We start from the raw sequence: 20,424 nt of genomic DNA on the forward strand, positions 1-20,424 counted from the left end.
TATATATATACATATATATATATGGTATCCTCATACTTAGAATGCAAGACTTGTACAAACTTGCCCTTCTGTTTTCTTTCTGACATGCTAGGACATTGGGTCTTGTGATCATTCTCATCAAGATAAGAATGAGAACCTGACTTGTGTAGCCATACATGGCACAAAGTTCTTAAAATGACAGTGCCCTAGGGTTTTTCCCACTTATCATTGAATTTGAATGTGAAGGTGACACAACCTTTAGGAAATGAGGAAGGCTACACTTAGAGCAAGTTAAATTTTTCGGTTGTAGCACTTTGATTAAAGTAGTGCAAAAAGTGCTGCATAAAATGTGTTACGCAGCATAAACTTTATTGTGGGTAACAAACCCAATTAAAGTAGTGTGAAATATTACATTAAAATTGGGGCTGGCCAGTTTCAGCTTGAACAATATGCTTCAACTATTGATTTGAAAAGTCGCCATGGAGTAGCAATTGGATAGCCTCGTTTTTTGGATGCAAGGGTCAGGATTCCTGACCTGCCTGTGCCGTTTCAGATTGAGATAGACAAAACACACCTGAGTAAGTATAACATCGAGCTGGACTCACGCTGCTTCCTTTCCTGAATGCTGCCGGCAGCTTCGCCACTCAGCAAGGGGGCCCTGTGGCACTGTTAAGAATACAGGGGGTGCAGCCAACCTGCTCTTCTTAAATGCAGACTGTCCCTTTTAAAGGGAAGCTGCACTCCACAATATTGCTGCAAATTAAATTATGGCAAGTTGAACAGCAGGGCACAGAGAGGTTCCAGGATGATGGACGTGGCACTGGAGGCATTCATTTTGAAGGCCAGCTCCAAATTAGCAGAGGGCTTAGTGTGGAGCTTGCCCCTCTCTGCAGCCTCTGCTCCATCTCCTTGCCATGCTACAAACCCAGAGGCACAGCCATTGCTGCCCCCATACATGGTGCAGTCTTTTTGTGATTACCTGCTCCTCCGTCTCTCTGCAAACAAGCCACTCCCAAGCCCCCCTGCCATGAGAATGCAGCAATACACTCTGGCAAATCCAGGAACTCACCCACAGCACCTCCCAAAAGACTCCAGAATACTTCCAGACACTTTGCCATAGAAAAAAGTTTTAAAAGGTTACCTTGCCTGCAATTTTGGAACACTTTAAACAATCCTAGCATAGGGCCCATCTTTCTGCTTCACACCAGATTGTTGAAGAGTGATGAACAAATACATACACAGGCATTGCCCAAATTTGGTATCTGGTGTCACATCAGCCAGGTGGTTGTATGATTTCAGGAATTCAAAGTCTTCCTGTTGTAATGCTGTGGAGGTCACATTGGGAAGCAGCCAGTGACACATCACAGAATGTTTACAGTGCAGAAGGAGGCCATTCAGCCCATTGAGTTTGCACAGGCTCTCTGAAAGAGCATTCTACCTAGACCCACTCCGCTGCCTTATCCCCATAACCATGCACGTTATTTCCTTTCAGGTAGCAATCCAATTCCCTTTTGAATACCTCAATTGAATGTGGCCCCACCACCCTCTCAGGGAGTTTATTCCAACCACCCTCTGGGTGAAAAAAATTTTCCTCACATCACATTCACTCCTTTAGCCAATTATTTTGAACCTGTGCCCTCTAGTTCTTCGTTAATTAATTAATTAATAACAGCTTGGATCCCTCGCCTCTGACCTGCTCTTGTAGCCACAGTATTTATATGGCTAGTCCAGTTCAGTTTCTGGTCAATGGTGAGCCCCCAGGATGTTGACAATGGGGTATTCAGTAATGCTAATGCCATTGAATGTCATGGGGCGATGGTTAGATTCTTTCTTGTTGGAGATGGTCATTGCCTGGCACTTGTGTGGCACGAATGTTACTTGCTACTTGTCACCCCAAGCCTGGATATTGTCCAGATCTTGCTGCATTTGCACATGGACTGCTTCAGTGTCTGAGGACTCGCAAATGGTGCTGAACATTGTGCAATCATCAGCAAACATCCCCACTTCTGGCCTGATGATGGAAGGAGCTGATGAAGCAGCTGAAGATGGTTGTGCTGAGGACACTACCCTGAGGAGCTCCTGCAGAGATGTCCTGGAACTGAGATGATTGACCTCCAACAGCCACAACCATCTTTCTTTGTGCTAGGTATGACTCCAACCAGTGGAGAGTTTCCCCCTGACTCCCATTGACTCAAGTTTTGCTAGGGCTCCGTGATACCACAACTCAGTCAAATGCTGCCTTGATGTCAAGGGCAGTCACTCTCACCTCACCTCGGGCGTTCAGCTCTTTTGTCCATGTTTGAACCAAGGCTGTAATGAGGTCAGGAGCTGAGTGGCCCTGGCAGAACCCAAACTGAGCACCAGTGAGCAGGTTATTGCTAAGCAAGTGCTGCTTGATAGCACTGTGGATTATCCTTTCCACCACTTTACTGATGATGAAGAGTAGACTGACGGGGCGGTAATTAGCCAGGTTGGATTTGTCCTGCTTTTTGTGTACAGGACATACCTGGGCAATTTTCCACATTGCCAGGTAGATGCCAGTGTTGTAGCTGCACTGGAACAGCTTGGCTAGGGGCGCGGCAAGTTCTGGGCACAAGTCTTCAGTACTATTGTCAGGGCCCATAGCCTTTTCAGTATCCAATGCCTTCAGCCGTTTCTTGATATCACGTGGAGTGAATTGAATTGACTGAAGACTTGCATCTGTGATGCTGGGGACCTCCGGAGGAGGCCGAGATGGATCATCCACTCAGCACTTCTGGCTGAAGATTGTTGTGAATGCTTCAGCCTTATCTTTTGCAGTGATGTGCTGGTCTCCTCCATCATTGAGGATGGGGATATTTGTGGAGCCTCCTCCTCCAGTGAGTTTTTTAATTGTCCACCACCATTCTCGACTGGATGTGCCAGGACTGCAGAGCTTAGATCTGATCCATTGATTGTGGAATCGCTTAGTTCTATCTATCACTTGCTGCATATGCTGTTTGGCATGCACGTAGTCCTGTGCTTTAGCTTAAGCAGGTTTTTTCATTCATTCACGGGATGTGGGTGTCACTGGCTGGGCCAGCATTTATTGCCCATCCCTAGTTGCCCTTGAGAAGGTGGTGGTGAGCTGCCGCCTTGAGCCGCTGCAGTCCATGAGGTGTAGGTACACCCACTGTGCTGTTAGGAAGGGAGTTCCAGGATTTTGACCCAACATCAGTGAAGGAACAGTGATATATTTCCAGTCAGGATGGTGAGTTGCGTGGAAGGGAACCTCTAGGTGGTGGTGTTCCTATCTATCTGTTGCCCTTGTCCTTCTAGGTGGTAATGGTCGTGGTTTTGGAAGGTGCTGTCTAAGGAGACTTGGTGAATTCCTGCAGTGCATCTTGTAGATGGTACACACTGCTGCTACTGTGCGTCGGTGATGGAGGGAGTGAATGTTTGTGGATGGGGTGCCAATCAAGCGGGCTGCTTTGTCTTGGATGGTGTCAAACTTCTTGAGTGTTATAGGAGCTGCACTCATCCAGGCAAGTGGGGAGTATTCCATCACACTCCTGACTTGTGCCTTGTAGATGGTGAACAGGCTTTGGGGAGTCAGGAGGTGAGTTACTCATTGCATGATTCCAAGCCTCTGACCTGCTCTTGTAGCCACAGTATTTATATGGCTAGTCCAATTCAGTTGGTTAATGGTAACCCCCAGGATGTTGATAGTGGGGGATTCAGTGATGGTAATGCCATTGAACATCAAGGAGCGATGGTTGGATTCTCTCTTGTTGGAGATGGCCATTTCCTGACTTTTGTGTGGCGTGAATGTTACTTGCCACTTGTCAGCCCAAGTCTGGATATTGTCCAGGTCTTGCTGCATTTGGACATGGACTGCTTCAGTATCTGAGGAGTCCCGGATGGTACTTAACATCGTGCAATCATCAGCGAACATTCCCACTTCTGACTTTATGATGGAAGGAAGGTCATTGATGAAGCAGCTGAAGATGATTGGGCTGAGGACACTACCCTGAGGAACTCCTGCAGTGATATCCTGGAACTGAGATGACTGACCTCCAACAACCACAACTATCTTCCTTTGTGCTAGGTATGACTCCAACCAGTGGAGATTTTTCCCCCTGATTCCCATTGACTCCAGTTTTACAAGGGCTCCTTGATGCCACACTCTATCAAATGCTGCCTTGATGTCAAGGGCAGTCACTCTCACCTCACCTTGGGAGTTCAGTTCTTTTGTCCATGTTTGAATCAAGGCTGTAATGAGGTCAGGAGCTGAGTGACCCTGGCGGAACCCAAACCGGGCATCAGTGAGCAGGTTATTCTTAAGCAAGTGCCGCTTGATAGCACTGTGGGTGACCCCTTCCATCACTTTTCTGATGATGGAGAGTAGACTGACGGGGCGGTAATTGGCCAGGTTGGATTTGTCCTGCTTTTTGTGTACAGGACATATCTGGGCAATTTTCCACATAGCCGGGTAGATGCCAGTGTTGTAGCTGTACTGGAACAGCTTGGCTAGGGGCGCGGCAAGTTCTGGAGCACAAGCCTTCAGTACTATTGCCGGAATATTGTCAGGGCCCATAGCCTTTTCAGTATCCAGTGCCTTCAGCCATTTCTTGATATCATGTGGAGTGAATCGAATTGGCTGAAGACTGGCATCTGTGATGCTGGGGATCTCCAGAGGAGGCCGAGATGGATCATTCACTCGGAACTTCTGGTTGAAGCTTGTTGTGAATGCTTCAGCTTTATCTTTTGCAGTGATGTGCTGGAGCTGGGCTCCTCCATCATTGAGGATGGGGATATTTGTGGAGCCGCCTCCTCCAATGAGTTGTTTAATTGTCAACTACCATTCACGACTGAATGTGGCAGGACTGCAGAGTTTGGATCTGATCCGTTGGTCGTGGGATCGCTTAGCTCTTTCTATCACTTGCTACTTATGCTGCTTGGCATGCAAGTAGTCCTATGCTGTAGCCTCACCAGGTCGACACCTCATTTGTAGGTATGCCTGGTGCTGCTCCTGACATGCCCTCCTGCACTCTTCATTGAACCAGGGTTGATCCCCTGGCTTGATTGTAATGGTGGAGGGGGGGATATGCCGGGCTATCAGGTTACAGGTTGTGTTTGAGTACAATTCTGCTTCTGCTGATGGCCCACAGTGCATCATGGATGCCCAGCGTTGCGTTGCTAGATCTGTTCGAAATCTATCCTATTTAGCATGTTGGTCATGCCACACAACACGATGGAAAGTATCCTCAATGTGGAGGCAGGATTTCGTCTCCGCAATGACTGTGCGGTGGTCAGTCCTACCGATACTGTCGTGGGCAGATGCATCTGTGGCAGGCAGATTGGTGAGGGTGAGGTCAAGTAAGTTTTTCCCTCGTATTGGTTCCCTCACAACCTGCCACAGACCCAGTCTATCAGCTATGTCATTTAGGACTCAGCCAGCTCGATCAGTAGTGGTGCTACCGAGCCACTCTTGTTGATGGACATTGAAACCTGCCACCCAGAGTACATTCTGCACTCTTGCCACCCTCAGTGCTTCCTCCAAGTGATGTTCAACATGGAGGAGCACTGATTCATCAGCTGAGGGAGGGTGGTACATGGTAATCAGCAGGAGGTTTCCTTGCCCATGTTTGACATGATGCCATGAGACCTCATGGGGTCCGGAGTTGATGTTGAGAACGCCCAGGGCAGCTCCCTCCCACTTGTATACCACTGTGCTGCCATCTCTGCTAGGTCTGTCCTGCCGGTGGGACAGGACATACCCAGGGATGGTGATGGTGGTGTCTGAGATATTATTTGTAAGATATAATCCCGTGAGGATGACTATGTCAGGCTGTTGCTTGACTAGTCTGTGAGGCAGCTCTCCCAATTTTGGCCCAAGCCCCCAGATGTTAGTAAGGGGGACTTTGCAGGGTCGACAGGGCTGGGTTTGCCGTTGTTGTTTCTGGTGCCTAGGTCGATGCTGGATGGTCTGTCTGGTTTCGTTCCTTTTTATTGACTTTTTAGTGGCTTGATAAAACTGAGTAGCTTGCTAGGCCATTTCAGAGGGCATTTCAGAGTCAACCACTTTACTGCGGGTGTGGAGTCACATCTAGTCCAGACCAGGTGAGGCAGATTTCCTTCCCCGAAGGACATTAGTGAACCAGATGGGCTCTTACGACATGGATCTCTGGATTACCCGTCCGCTGACAATGCCACCATGCCACTGCCTCCCGCTGTGGCTGTAAGCCTCCAAGGTGCAGCTCGAGGCAGTATTACACAACCAAATTTCTTGCCCCATTTTCTGAAAACTTATGATATATTTAAAGCCATTGATGCCAATGTTATCAGTGTTGCAACATCCTAAACAATTGAATAGTGGAGCTCAGATTGTCAAAGGCTGAGCAGGTTGTATCTTTAAAATTTGTTGGAGCAACTACCCCACTGAGTCATCATCTGCTGTAATATAATAACCTTAAATCTCAGGAATGTGATTAAACAGCAGCAGGAGTTTCCTCATCTCTTAACCTTTTGTGTGGACCCGCTGCTTGCTCTGCCATGTCTACAAACAAGCATCAGAAAGAACACAGGTGCACAACTCAGTGAGATGACTAATCTGCTACCTGTCAGAAGAATAGTTAAGAAGTTACTGTGTGACACACACAATAATATATTATAATTCCACAGATTTAAAAGTCAAATGGGACATCATATATATTTCTGGAATGCTATTCCCCAGTTTTCGCAAAACTATCCCACGTAAGCAAACTTTTATTTAAAGATGTGCTTCTCTTAGAACATGTACCCATAGGCCTTGTGGCTTTTGGATCAGTTCTCATGGTAAGTGGTAGAAGCAACATACCTGGATAATACTGTACCATCTGGTTCCTAAACCTGGGTAAGGGTAAACAACCTTCGAGCAGTTAAGTGCTGATATTCTGTAAAGATTTTCTGAAATATATAATAAACAACCGTTCATTCCCCAAAGGGCTGAAGGGAGAAAAGGGTTCTTTTGGACGACTTGGACCAGTTGGTAGTAAAGGTGAAAAGGGGGAACAGGGTGCCCCAGGATTGCCAGGTATTGTCCTTACTTGCTACATTGAGATTGATTTTTTTTCTTTTCTGTATAAAGGATTATAAACTATTTTATAGGGAAAAGTTTTAGTGACCACTGCGTGAGAGTAATTTTGCTGTGACAGGTATTGTACAACCTTACTATGACGTAAAATGTCCAGCTTGCCTTCACATCAGAGCCAACAAATTCCCACCTTCCACAACTGACAAACTCCATGAGTGCCAGAGCATCATGCAGGCAGTGTTGAAATGAGGACTGGCCTTCATAATGGCTCAGGCCTCTCATCATAGCCATCAGGCAGGCGAGCAAGGTTGGAACTGACCTTGATATTGGAAGAAATGCATACTAATGTTAGGAAGTCTCGCTATTATTGCATATATGTGCACATTCAGTATCGCTCAGCCATGGTTAGTGATAGAAGTTTTGCCTGAGTCAAAAGGTTGTGGATTCAAGTCCCATTTCAGAAACTTGAGCATATAATCCAGACTAACAGCAGTGTTTTACCAGTATCTCTTTAGAATAAGATGTCAAACTGTAGTCCCATCTAATTTCTCAGGTGGACATAAAAGATCCCATGTTACTATTTTGAAGAAGAGCAGGAGAGTTCCCCCTGATGTCCTGGTCAACATTTATCCCTCAGCCAAAAGCAGATTATCTGGTCATTATTACAGGGCAATTTGTTTGACCTTGCTGTGTGCAAATCGGCTGTCACATTTCCTACATTGCAACAGGAACTATACTTCAAAAGTAATTCACAGGCCATGTAGAGCTCCCCCCCCCCACCGCCCTGAGATTGTGAAAAGCAGTATTGAATAAGTTAAAAAGATATTGGTTTCCTCATGAAACTTGAAAGGAAACAAGTGTTTTTTTCATAAATAGACATTATGGCTGGAGTGTCCTATTTGTGTACACAGGTCATGCTTAAATCAACAGCATGCCACATGTCCAAACCCTTAGTGCCAGAACACCATGCACATCTAAGTATCACAATAATTTCCTGAGTTTACGCTATTGACAAGGAACCTCACTCACCAGCTACATTGAGAGAGTGAAAGAACTTGCATTTATGTAGCATCTTTCACAACCTCAAGATGTCATCTTTTGAAGTCTTTACACTTTACATAATCAGCACTGGACCTAGATTGTGTGCTTAAGACTCTCGAGTGGAAGTCAAACCCATTACTTTCTGACTCAGAGCTGAGAGGGCTACCAGTAAAGCACAGCTGACACCTGAATTGTGATAGCAGTGCCTGTGATTTTCTGAAGTGCCAGTCAGCAAATGAGGAACTGGGGAAATCACTCACCACCGCACCCCCACCCCAACCCCCAACAATGGACAATCACTAAAGAGAACAAATATAGGGAGGGCTGATTTCCTCTATTGATGCCTGGACATTAAATAACTCTCTGGACAACACAAATAGGAGAGAGTCAAGTGTGCAAGATCATGTGCGTGCAACACAGCCCTCCCAATTTCCAATCACTAATTTCCATGGAAGAGCTTCATTGACAGATGGTCACCATCTAGTCTTCCACTTTGTGCTGTGCCAGGCAATTCTTTTAATGCCCAAATACAAATAGGAAAATCTGTTCTTTGTGCTCAAGATAGAAATGAAAGAAGTGGTTGAAGAATTTGATCCTGCTGGATTTCGATGAACACATCTGATGATGGTTATTATTCCTTGATTTGCAGTACCCTGTCAATTAATACCTACCATAAGTGGCAGAGGGATTTACATCACTAGTAATATTAATGGTTAACCTATCAGATAGTTCTGGGTCTGACTATATCCCTTTCTACATTTGAAGGAACACATAAGAGCTCACAGCATAATACAATCTGCAATGTGACTATCACTATAACACCCTTCCCCTTTCATGCAGCCTCCCAGCCTGTGTTATAAGGAGGCTTTAATGTAATGGTAGTGTTACAATTCTGGGGACAGTCTTCAAACTAATAGACCATTGGAATTTTATCTAATAAAATTTTTACTGATTTTAATTTGGTCGCAAATTTCACTTCAAATTTTAATCTTTTAGGTCCTTATTCACCGTATCTTGGCCTTAAAGTAAGTAGCTATTTGTTTTCCATTTAATTGTTATAACCACAACACTGTTTTGATTTGTATTCCCTACAGGAATGTTTGTCTTGCATGAAATGTTTATTCTGTTTGGAATCGCTAGAGCCGTCGATTTATGTTGAAAAAAACACCACTGACTGGCAGGAAAGGGTCGGGTAAGGGGCTAAAATCCTGGATGTAGTTATCCAGCCCCAACCAGCTGAATTCCTTGCCGTCAGAATGTTAACAGTAATGAGGATCAATGTCAACAAGTCTCTTATAGAGGTTGGAGGCTAATGAATGTAAATCAGGGTCCTGTGACGCAATTAGGACCCAATGTTATTTTTCATGATGCAGCATAGGTTTCACACAGGTTGGCAAGTTCACCAAGCTGACAACAAATCATTTGCTGAAGTTCAAAGGAGAACGATTTGAGTAAAGGGTCATCCCTCACAAGACACTTTGTTTATTGTGGCATCTGATTCTTTAATCATTGTTTGCTTTAGGTTGTGTTTTTGATACTCCTTGGTTTAAAAAATGAGAAGCGAAGTAATTTCTGCTGCTAGATCAGCAGTCTGTTGGAGCAAAGGTGAGGCTGGGGAGTGCGGTTAGGACCACAATGAGTAAGGGCAACCTTAAGAACATGGACCACAACTGAAGGTCCATGCACAGAGAAGGCCTGACCCACTTTATAGGGGATACAGAGAGAGGATCAACTTTTTTAACCTGTCTGAGGAACAGTGCTCCAAGGGACATTGACTATCAAGGCAGGTGGTCATGGACCTCTGCAGCCTACAGGATGAAGACCTCATACCTGCTGCATCTTTACATAAATTAAGTCCTGTATATATCTGGGAACCCTCCATTTATTCAAAGGCTATACATGCCCACTGTGCAGATCCCACAGGGACAAGTTTACCAATCTTGGTGATTTCTATGTTGTGCTTGTCCTGCCATAAACTAAATTATTTGGCCTACGTAAAAATAGTTTCACACCTTTTATGTCACTTGACAGTGTGAGAATGGATGTTATTTTTAAAATATTTTGGGGGAATGTTATGTTATTCTGTAAAGAAGGACTGTGTGTGTGTATAATTTAATTAAGCTGGGCAGAGATTCATACAAGTCAGGTTGTCTTGGGGGGGGCCACGGTTAAAGCATGCAATGGATAGAGGTGTTAAGTTGAGTTACAAATAAATAGGTTGGATCTAACGTTTGCATTTTTAGATAAGTTGTGAGTTTGTTTGAATATCAAAGAGAAGTCAGAGGTACAAAGAAATATGTTTGCACCTTGCAGGAGCTCCATAAGTAAATAGTAGCGGGGATGTTATATTTTATTGACCAGAAAGTAAAGACAAGATAGAGACATAAAAGATTTCATATTTGGAAGGATTTGAGTTTCAAAGAGGTATGTGAACAATGGAACCCAAGATGAAAGAAAAAAAGGTATTTTAGAGTTACTGTGGAGAGCCTAGGAGAGAGATAGCTGGAGCTGTGTGAGCTGTTTTGCTATAGCTGGCGCTCTGGGCTGGGAGAGGATGCCGTTTGAGCCAGCCATCCAGTCAAGTCAGAAAAATCTTGAGCTGCAACAAGCAATTTTATTCTGAAGTGGATTCCACCGCAGAGTGGAAGAGTAGAGGTCATGTGGTATGCCTTTATTAAAGCTACAACAGTTTGCCTTGGATAATATTACTGGATTTCATAGTTAAACATCTATAAGGGAGTGTTGCCTGGAAAGTGTTTGCTGGTGGGGTTGACCAAGTAGAGTTTTTTTGGTGGGGGGGGGCGGTGTTTCGTAAGACAAACCTTAATTGTGCAATTGTAATCTTGTGTACTTAAGTTTTCTTTTATTCCTGTTAATAAAACTTTTAATTTTTAAAAATCCCCAAAGTGTTATTGGACCTCTTACTGCTGAGATCAGTACATCTTCTTCTCGTTTTCAGAATATGAAAAAAAGGGTATGGCCTGTAAAGCAAGTTTCCCTCTGGGATTTGCACAGCAATGAACACTGGCTGTGGTTATAACAACAGTTTGACTATGGGCTATTTCTATTTTTGCAATCATTATTTCATAAACTGCATTCATCATTGGTAACAATCTTAAAACATTTTTTGTCTTTTGACTTTTAAAGGGTGAAAAAGGAGACTTTGGTACAATGGGTCAAAAAGGAGAAAAGGGAGAATCAGGCAGTGGGTTGTTCCTGTCACATTCCCCTGGACCCCCAGGACCCATTGGACCTCATGGGAGACCTGGACCAGTAGTAAGTAGTTTCAAAAGAAAACTATCCTTATCCTTAATGTTGCTCAGTAAAATGTACATTATGACAGAACCTAACAGTATTAAATATGTTAAATGCTGTACCTGTGATATAACTTACATTGTTACAGCATAGAAACAGCCATTTGGCCTATCAAGTCCATGATGGCATTATCTCCATGAGCACCTTTTAGAAAGAATTTATGGATTCTGTACTAACAACATTTTGAGCCACTGTCTATGTAAAGAAATTTTTTCCAAGCTCTTCTTTAACTGTTCTTTGTTTTTCTCACATTTGTGTCCTCTAGGAGACACCTTGCAGGCCAAGTAGTTCCCCACTTTTTACCTTTTCATAATCTTTCGGAACCTTGAAGGCCTCAATCAGGTCACCTTGCTTTCTTAGTGCCAAGGCCCAACTTCTCAAGGCTCCCTTCAGAACTGTAATACTCACATCCCTGTTAACATTCTAGTGAATCTACTCTGCATCTTTTCAATTGCTTTGCTCTCCTTCCTATAATGAGCTACCTACTGTACTTAATAGTCTAACTGCAGCCTGGTTATAGCCTCATACAAGTTCAATATTATCAACAAAAAAAAAACAAAATTCCACAGGTCCAGCAAATATGAAAATAAAAAATAGAAAAGGCTGGAAACACTCAGCGGGTGGAGCAACTTCTTTGAAACAGTAGAAGCCAGTCGACACTTCAGGCCTTAAGCCTTTCCTCCACTGTCCTAAGGAAATAGTAAATGCTGAATTGTCATCTGCTTTGTGTTATTTTTATAGGTGTTCCTCAACCTAAGTACTCAGCGCTTCTGGTTTTTTGTTTGCGTTTTTATTCCTGACATCATCTCCTTTTGTATTGTTGGCCTCTAGACTAAAAAAAACAGAAGTTGCATTTGACTTTTTTAAGGCCTTGTCCACTTGCACTACCACTTTTAATTACCTATCTTTCAGCACAGACCAGTATCCTCCTGCTCCATCTAAATCCTCTCCTCCCTATGCTTTCAAAATGCATTGCTTCATATTTCTCTACATTGAACTGTAACTGCTACCCGCCTACCCACTCTGTTATCCATTGCCCTCCTGTAGTGTTGCACCATTTCAGCAGTTGGCCATACCTCATAATTTAAATATGCTAAGATAAAAGCAAAATACTGCAGATGCTGGAAATCTGAAACAAAAACAAAAATAGCTGGAAAAACTCAGCAGGTCTGACAGCATCTGTGGAGTGGAAGACAGAGTTAACGTTTCGAGTCCGTATGACTCCACATCAGAAGCGCTGATGAAGAGTCATATGGACTCGAAACGTTAACTCTGTCTTCCACTCCACAGATGCTGTCAGACCTGCTGAGTTTTTCCAGCTATTTTTGTTTTTGATTTAAATATGTTAACTGCACTACAACTATGACATATAATATAACTTGTAAGCACATAAAACCCTCCCACCACTGCTTCACACCATTCTCCGAGGGATGAGTGAAGATATGAAAATAATGACTTGGAAAGATTTTGATCTTGTTAATTGTGTTCTGCTTTCCTCCTCCCCACAGGGACCCAAGGGTGAATCTGTTCTAGGGCCAATGGGGCCACCAGGAATACCTGGCCCTCCAGGACCTCCAGGTTATGGAATTGCGGGTCCGCGAGGTCGTCCTGGACCCCCCGGACCTCCAGGAATACCAGGAGTCTTCGGATCAGGTGAGCCAACACTGAAGTGTTCATTGTAATTATTGGAATTGAAAATTCGATATCTGCTCTTATCCACTAAAGGCCTTGGCATATGCATGCCAGTTTATGACCGGTGTTAATGTCTGAGCTTTAAAACACTAGTTGAACTCCTTGCTTCAATGCTACACATTTACTAGCAGAAAACCAATTTTCTCTTTATAAATAGGTTCTTCTCACTTTGCAGCTGTTGCACTTCCCGGACCTCCAGGACCCGCAGGACCACCAGGACACAGAGGCATTGGCAACGCAGTAAGTTAAAGGAGAAACAACAGATGGAGGTGGACTAATCAGTGCAAAAACTAATTGTATGCAGAGGAGTGTGTGGCGTCTGTGTCTGTAAGGGCAACTGTTCATTCAAATGGAAAAAGAAGAAAAATATTGGAGAGCACGTGATTTCCCAACATGTGTGAACAAGGTTCTGTGCCAAGTGCACACAATTGGAAAATCAGCTTTAATGCATTTGGAGTCAAACTCCTGGAAAGCCAAACAGTCATTCCTAAACTGCAGCGTGCACCTTGTGATGCACAGTGCCATGACTCTCTTTTTTAATTCATTCATGGGATGTGGGTGTCACTGGCTAGGCTGGCATTTATTGCCCATCCCTAATTGCCCTTGTTCAGAGGGCATTTTAAGAGCCAGCCACATTGCTGTGGGTCTGGAGTCACATGTAGGCTAGGTAAGGACAGCAGATTTCCTTCTCTAAAGGACATTAGCGAACCAGATGGGTTTTTACAACAATTGACAATGGTTTCATGGTCATCGTCAGACTTTTAATTCCAGATTTTTATTGGATTCAAATTCCACCACTTGCTGTGGCAGGATTTGAACCCATGTCCCCAGAACATTACCCTGGGTCTCTGGGTTACTATCCCAGTGACAATACCACTACGCCATCGCCTCCCCAACAAAAAAAGAAATTCTCCTCATCGCACCTCTGGTTCTTTTACCAATTATCTCAATATGTGTCTTCAAGTTACCCGTCACAATTCTACCTCTCTTCAGCTTTGAAGAAGAGTCATATGGACTCGAAATGTGAACTCTGTTTCTCTCCCCACAGATGCTGCCAGACCTGCTGAACTTTTCCAGCATTTTCTGTTCTTATCTTTGAGTTACCAACCCTTCAGCCTGGAAGCAGGTCATGATCTGGATCAACCCAATTAAAGCTCCCCTTACTCCCCCTAACCATTGCTGCTCTAAGGCAACAAGCCTCAGTTTCTCTAACCCTTCCTCATAACTAAAGTCTCACATCCCTCAGCCTGAATTTTCCTGTGGACGGAGCGAACGGCACCAGAGGCCCAAATCCAGAAGTCCTGCCCCTAGGTCCTGCACCCACCCACCCCTCCCCATTTTCACAGGGGTTGGGGAACAGGGGCGGGTTGTGGTTTGCACATGTTAAAGTGCAGCTGCCTTCAGTCAGGTCTGATTTTCATTAATGGGACATCCAAAACAGGACTTGTGCACTTTAGACCTAACAGGAGAAAGTCTAAACTTACTAGAGTTCTTTGGAGAGATAGGGTACCCTTTTGGAGAAATACGGTACATGAATGATTTCACAACCTATCATTATCACAGTGTGGTGCCTGGTCAGTTCACAGTTTCATTGATAGCTCCAAATAATTTTAAAGCATTTGAAGTGGATCTATGAATACAAATGGTAGTTTTTATAAGGGAGTAAATGAAGTTAAATGTAGTGAATTAGTTTTTCTCAATGAGAGTGATTTTTAAAAAATAGTTACTTCATATAGACATTTAAGAACTTTATTTTATCTTAGCATGGGTCTGGAGGTCTGCCCATGGTAGATACTGGGTAAATTGGCATGGAGGGTGTATGGGGAAAGTGTGGGGAGCTTGGGTTGACATGAGTTGGCACTAAATTGGCATAGGTACTATAAAGGGTCATGGGGTTGGGTTGAAGAGTATAGATTGGCAAGGATGGGGCATGGGGGATGTTGAGGGCTGGAGGGCTAGTTTTTGTTTTATTCTTTTTTCACAGTGCCTAAATGCTTTTTTAAATAGTGTCTGCTACGATCTGCTTAGGGACCGTAACATATAATAAAGAAATCCAAGCACCTCATTTTAGCCAATAGAACTATGCCACAAGTTTCACCTTTCTGTTAACAAAACAAATTTCATTGTAATATAAAAGAATTAAACAAAGAAAATATGATTAACACTATAGCTTATAACTATATGTTATGCGCTCAGGTTTACTTCTTACTTCCCCCAAGAGTTCTCTTAAAAGACACATCAATCATAAAGTTATCTACTTCTGTAGGAACCATCCATAAGTATGCTACAGTCCTCTGGAGAATTCTCCTCAGCGCCAGCAATTCTCAGAGGTAAAACTTTCATTTAGCTCTCTTGATTGTGGAGGTCTCAGTAACTTGTTCTGGTTACTTTTCCAAATCTTCCAAGCTACCCAGCTGGTTACATACTTTGCAGTAAGACACTGTGAGGCCTACTTTAGATTCTCCCACTAGCTTCAAACTAGGTAATCTTCCAGCTTCTGTTCCTCGCAAAATTCAAACTGAGATTTATCCCCACCCACCTTCCACACGGTCAATGATGAAGTTACTGTTTTACTCTACTTGCAGTGCAGGTCCAACTGTCATTTATTTTAATTAGCTTCTTTCCGTGAGCTGCAAACCACATGAGGACCAAACTGCAACTAAAAACCTCTCCCAGTAAACACTCAGATAAATTGAAACCAGAAAGCCTTCCTAAACTCCACCCATCACCATGATGACATAATCTGCTCTGAGCTGACCTCAAATTGACCTTTAAGCTACTTATCACTCATTTACAATTTCTCAATGTAGTAAGCCCACCTGCTGTTTTGCAACTCCTCCACTCCTTTTTTAGATTCATTCATGGGATGTGGGTGTTGCTGGCTAGGCCAGCATTTATTACCCATCCCTAATTGCCCTTGAGAAGGTAGTGGTGAGCTGCCTTCTTGAACTGCTGCAGTCCATGTGGTGTAGGTACACCCACAGTGCTGTTAGGTAGGGAGTTCCAGGATTTTGACCCAGCGACAGTGAAGGAATGGCAATATATCTCCAAGTCAGGATGGTGAGTGGCTTGAAGGGGAGCTTCCAGGTGGTGGTGCTCCCATGTATCTGCTGCCCTTGTCCTTCTAGATGGTAGTGGTCATGGGTTTGGAAGGTGCTGTCAAAGGAGGCTTAGCAAATTCCTGCAGTGCATCTTGTAGATAGTACACACTGCTGCTACTGTGCGTCGGTGGTGGAGGGAGTGAATGTTTGTGGATGGGCTGCCAATCAAGTGGGCTGATTTTTCCTGGCTGGTGTCGAGCTTCTTGAGTGTTGTGGGAGCTGCACTCATCCAGGCAAGTGGGGAGTATTCCATCACTCTCCTGACTTGTGCCACGTAGATGGTGACAGGATATGGGGAGTCAGGAGGCAAGTTACTTGCCGCAGGATTCCTAGCCTTGTAGCCACTGGATTGAAATGGCTAGCCGAGTTCAGTTTCTGGTCAATGGTAACCCCCAAGATGTTGATAGTGGGGGATTCAGTGATGGTAATGCCATTGAATGTCAAGGGGTGATGGTTAGGTTCTCTCTTGTTGGAAATGGTCATTGTCTGGCACTTGTGTGGAACAAATGTTACTTGCCACTTGCCAGCCCAAGCCAGATCTTGTTACATTTGGACATGAACTACTTCAGTATCTGAGGAGTTGCGAATGGCGCTGAGCATTGTGCAATCATCAGCGAATATCCCCACTTCTGACCTTATAATGGAAGGAAGGTCATTGATGAAGCAGCTGAAAATGGTTGGGCCTAGGACACTACCCTGAGGAACCCCTGCAGTGATGTCCTGCAACTGAGATAACTGACCTCCAACAACCACAACCATCCTCCTTTGTGCTAGCTATGACTCCAACCAGCAGAGTTTATCCCCTGATTCCCATTGACGCCAGTTTTGCTAGGACTCCTTAATGCCACACCCGGTCAAATGCTGCCTTGATGTCAAAGGCAGTCACTCCCACCTCACCTCTTTTCCCCCTATTCTGACTCTATTAAAGAAACGTGGGTAAGCTTTTGAACTGTCGTTTCCTTAGGTGTTGTGGCAATCACTAAAGCTCAGCATTTTAATTACCTTACCTTCACAACAATAATCATCCCAGAACTAAACATGACATCTAAAATATCAACATGAACCATGAACTAGATAATAGCAACACCTTCTTAACTTGTCTTATTTGCGTACACACAGCTCCAGGTCTTTCTGTTCCCTGGAGGGTAAGGCCACAGAGGGATTTGAGTACAGATGGGAATTTTAAATTTGAGGTGTTTTTGGATCAGGAGCCAATGTAGGTCAGTGAACAGTGGGATGATGGGTGAATGGGAGTTGGCGAGAGTTGGGATAGAGGGGTAGTAACTTTTGTCCGTACCACAGGGTGATTCTGTTGTTCTCTTTGGCTTGGATTTTTTTCCCCTGCTTTCTCTCTATGTATTTCTATGTAGTATTGGTACCAAGAATCTTGAATGAAATGATCTTTCATCCAGTAAAGATTGCCTTATTTAGTTCCATCTTGCGAAAGATTTTCGATTTACTAACATTGTGACAGTGTCTGACCCTGTTTATTAAATGTGCTGAATAGGTGTCAGTGTTCAACAACATGGAGCTTATGCACAAATCAACCTATTCAGTGTCTGAAGGTTCCTTGGGCTATATTACAGATAGAGGAGACCTTTACATTCGAGTTTTCAACGGCTGGAGAAAGCTCCAGGTAAGTTTCTAATTCAGGACTCTAATTCTCGAGTCTTTTGTTGGATCAGAGTTTTAAATAGTTTTTTGTGATTCTTTTGCCAGCTTGGTGATCTGATTCCTGCTCCCGCTGATGAGCCAGCTCATTCATTTAACTCTCTCTCAGTAAGTAAGAACTTCAAACTTGCCCTTAAAGTTAAGATGAAACGGGCAGCATTTTCCCCCCCGTTGAGGGGGGTTGTGCCGGAGCGGACGTGGGAGGGCAGGTTCCCGATCGGTGCCCCCAGTCGGGGGCGCGCCTCCATTTTGTGTGGGCGGGCCAATTAAGGCCCGCCCAGCGTGACATCCGCTCGGAAACGCTGTGCGCTCCCTGTGGGGTGGGGGGAGATTCCCTGAGCCAGGAGTGTGCGCGAAAAAGCACACGGATCTCCCTGAGGCAAAGTGCTGCCTCAGGGAGACCAGTTGAAGTTATAAAAATTTTTTAAAGCTGGAAAAACTTTTCCTGACATGTCCCCTCATGTGTCTCACTGTCACATGAGCTGGGGCATGTCCATTACTCTTATTGAAAAATATTCCGAAAATTTTAAATCCCTCATGAAACCTCACCCCACCCGTGGATGAGGTTTCATGCTTTTTCTGAAGGCCGCCTGGGCTCTTCGCCTGCCCGCCAACCTTAAGATTGGACGGGCAGGTCCATTAATCACTTCAATCGCTTTTTTAATGGCCTTAATAGGCCGTTGACAGGTCGGCGGGCATGCAGCCAAGTCGGCTGTGCGCCTGCCGAACTGACAATCTAGATGACGTGGGGAGACGTCGGGACGCACGGCCAACATCACCCCGCGTCGTTTTACGCGTCAGCGAGCGGGCCTCACCCCCGCTTGCCGATCGGAAAAAGCTGCCCATGGGAACTCTTCCAGGCTTATGACTTGTCTTGTGTGTCTTTCTTCTTGTACATCAGGCACCAAACTCATTCCCAGCAATAAATGATCGGAAGCCAGCGGTAAGTTTATTTATTTCTTAACGTTGCAGCTCAGAGTGGTAAAACGTAACTTGTTTGGAATCAGTTGTAAGTCTGAAAATTGATCAATATCTGATTCAAAGTGGCACAGCACAGAAAATGGAGAAGAGGTTAACACTATTCATTGTGAATGTTATAGTGCTTCCTCAATGAACAAGTCAATCTATAGACACATCAATAACTACCCACAACGTAGTTGTGATTTATGTGTTAATGGGTTGTTTAATTTAGACAGAGAGATTTATTCCTACATCCTCAAACTGATCTATCATTCACAACTTACAAGATGTCATTCTTTCGGGGCAATTAACTTTTATTTCCAGAGCCAAATATATTGAGGTTAGAGAGGTCCAGATAGAAAATCGTGGAAACAGACTGTTGTTATGTCTTTTGATTGAGTCACATCACTGTATGGAGTAAGGGCCTAGCTGCCAGGTTTTTATTACTCATGACAGTATGTCATAGTTTCAGATTCACAAATGACAGTGTCCTTCTTATATCCTACCACAACTTTGGCGCAAGGTGGCAAAACCTCCAGGGATAGATGTCTATAGATGGTGGTTTACTTCATTTCCTTGTGTGTTTCACTAACCTCCCACTAAAGCTATGGAGAAACCTCTGGGGAGTATCCACACCCTTGTGTTTCACAGGATGCATTGGCTTGAAAGCTTACCTTAGTACGACTAAGGTGAAGTGAAATGACTGGTATTTATTTTTGAGAGGTTGTTGGTCACTTCTTTGGGTCAGGGATTTGCTATTACATATTTTAACCCAAACTTTTCTTCCTGTTTCCTTTAAGTTACACTTGGTCGCTTTAAACACACCCCTGTCTGGCAACATGGGGGGTATCCGTGGAGTCGATTTGCAATGCTTCCAACAAGCTCGAGCAATGGGTTCAATTGCAACGTACCGGGCTTTCCTATCTTCGCAGCTACAAGATTTATACACAGTGGTGAGGAAAGCTGACAGATTAAACATGCCCATTGTCAACCTAAAGGTAAAAACATACCTTTCAATAAATATTTGACTCACTGTATCCAAAGTAACATTATAGATATTAAGGGGGAAAAGTGATGTATAAATTCTCTGAAAATTATTTTGTTTAGAATTTATTTGAGCTCATTGACAAATAATTAGAGGTGGTGATCTCAAGGATAACTTAGTATCTCAAAGAACCTTCAAAATCCTTTTCTATGTTACCGCCTGAGGGAGTCAATGAGGAATTTTCCAGTGCATTTTCTCTCCTATTTACCTTGGGTTTTTCAGTTTTTACCGTATAGTAGCGTATATATCTTCTCACCTTCTCAAGGGCAATTAGGGATGGACAGCAAATGCTGCCCTAGCCAGCGATGCCCACATCCCATGGATAAATTTAAAAATATAAGCTGGAATTTTATGGCCTCGTTGCAGGACGTATAAAATGCGGCAAGCCATTCCAAACTCCATTGACTTTGGCGGGAACGTAAAATCTCACTGTCATAAAATTCCACCCATAGATTTTGAGATCACAGGGCCTGATTGTAACTCATTCAAAACCTATCCACTTGCACAGAGTTAAAATCAGGCCCAAAATAGCTGCAGGGAGCTGTTGGGTTGAATGAGTGTCAGTTAGAAGTGCCTAGTCATGATGT

General features: G+C 43.9%; 1 protein-coding gene across 6 annotated transcripts in view; it reads left to right on the forward strand.

Moving 5' to 3' along the window:
* Positions 1-20,424, forward strand: part of col15a1b (collagen, type XV, alpha 1b) — a 371,940-nt gene that overhangs the window by 301,858 nt on the left and 49,658 nt on the right. For all 6 annotated transcript variants that reach the window (XM_078540165.1, XM_078540166.1, XM_078540161.1 and 3 more), the window contains 9 exons: positions 6,923-7,012; positions 9,050-9,078; positions 11,201-11,329; positions 12,877-13,021; positions 13,236-13,300; positions 17,669-17,797; positions 17,881-17,940; positions 18,734-18,775; positions 19,593-19,790. In XM_078540165.1, the coding sequence (XP_078396291.1) occupies positions 6,923-7,012; positions 9,050-9,078; positions 11,201-11,329; positions 12,877-13,021; positions 13,236-13,300; positions 17,669-17,797; positions 17,881-17,940; positions 18,734-18,775; positions 19,593-19,790 (887 nt within the window). The remainder of the gene's footprint in view (positions 1-6,922; positions 7,013-9,049; positions 9,079-11,200; positions 11,330-12,876; positions 13,022-13,235; positions 13,301-17,668; positions 17,798-17,880; positions 17,941-18,733; positions 18,776-19,592; positions 19,791-20,424) is intronic.

This window comes from Cetorhinus maximus, chromosome 4, assembly GCF_964194155.1.
Source record: "Cetorhinus maximus chromosome 4, sCetMax3.hap1.1, whole genome shotgun sequence".
Classification (NCBI taxonomy): domain Eukaryota; kingdom Metazoa; phylum Chordata; class Chondrichthyes; order Lamniformes; family Cetorhinidae; genus Cetorhinus; species Cetorhinus maximus.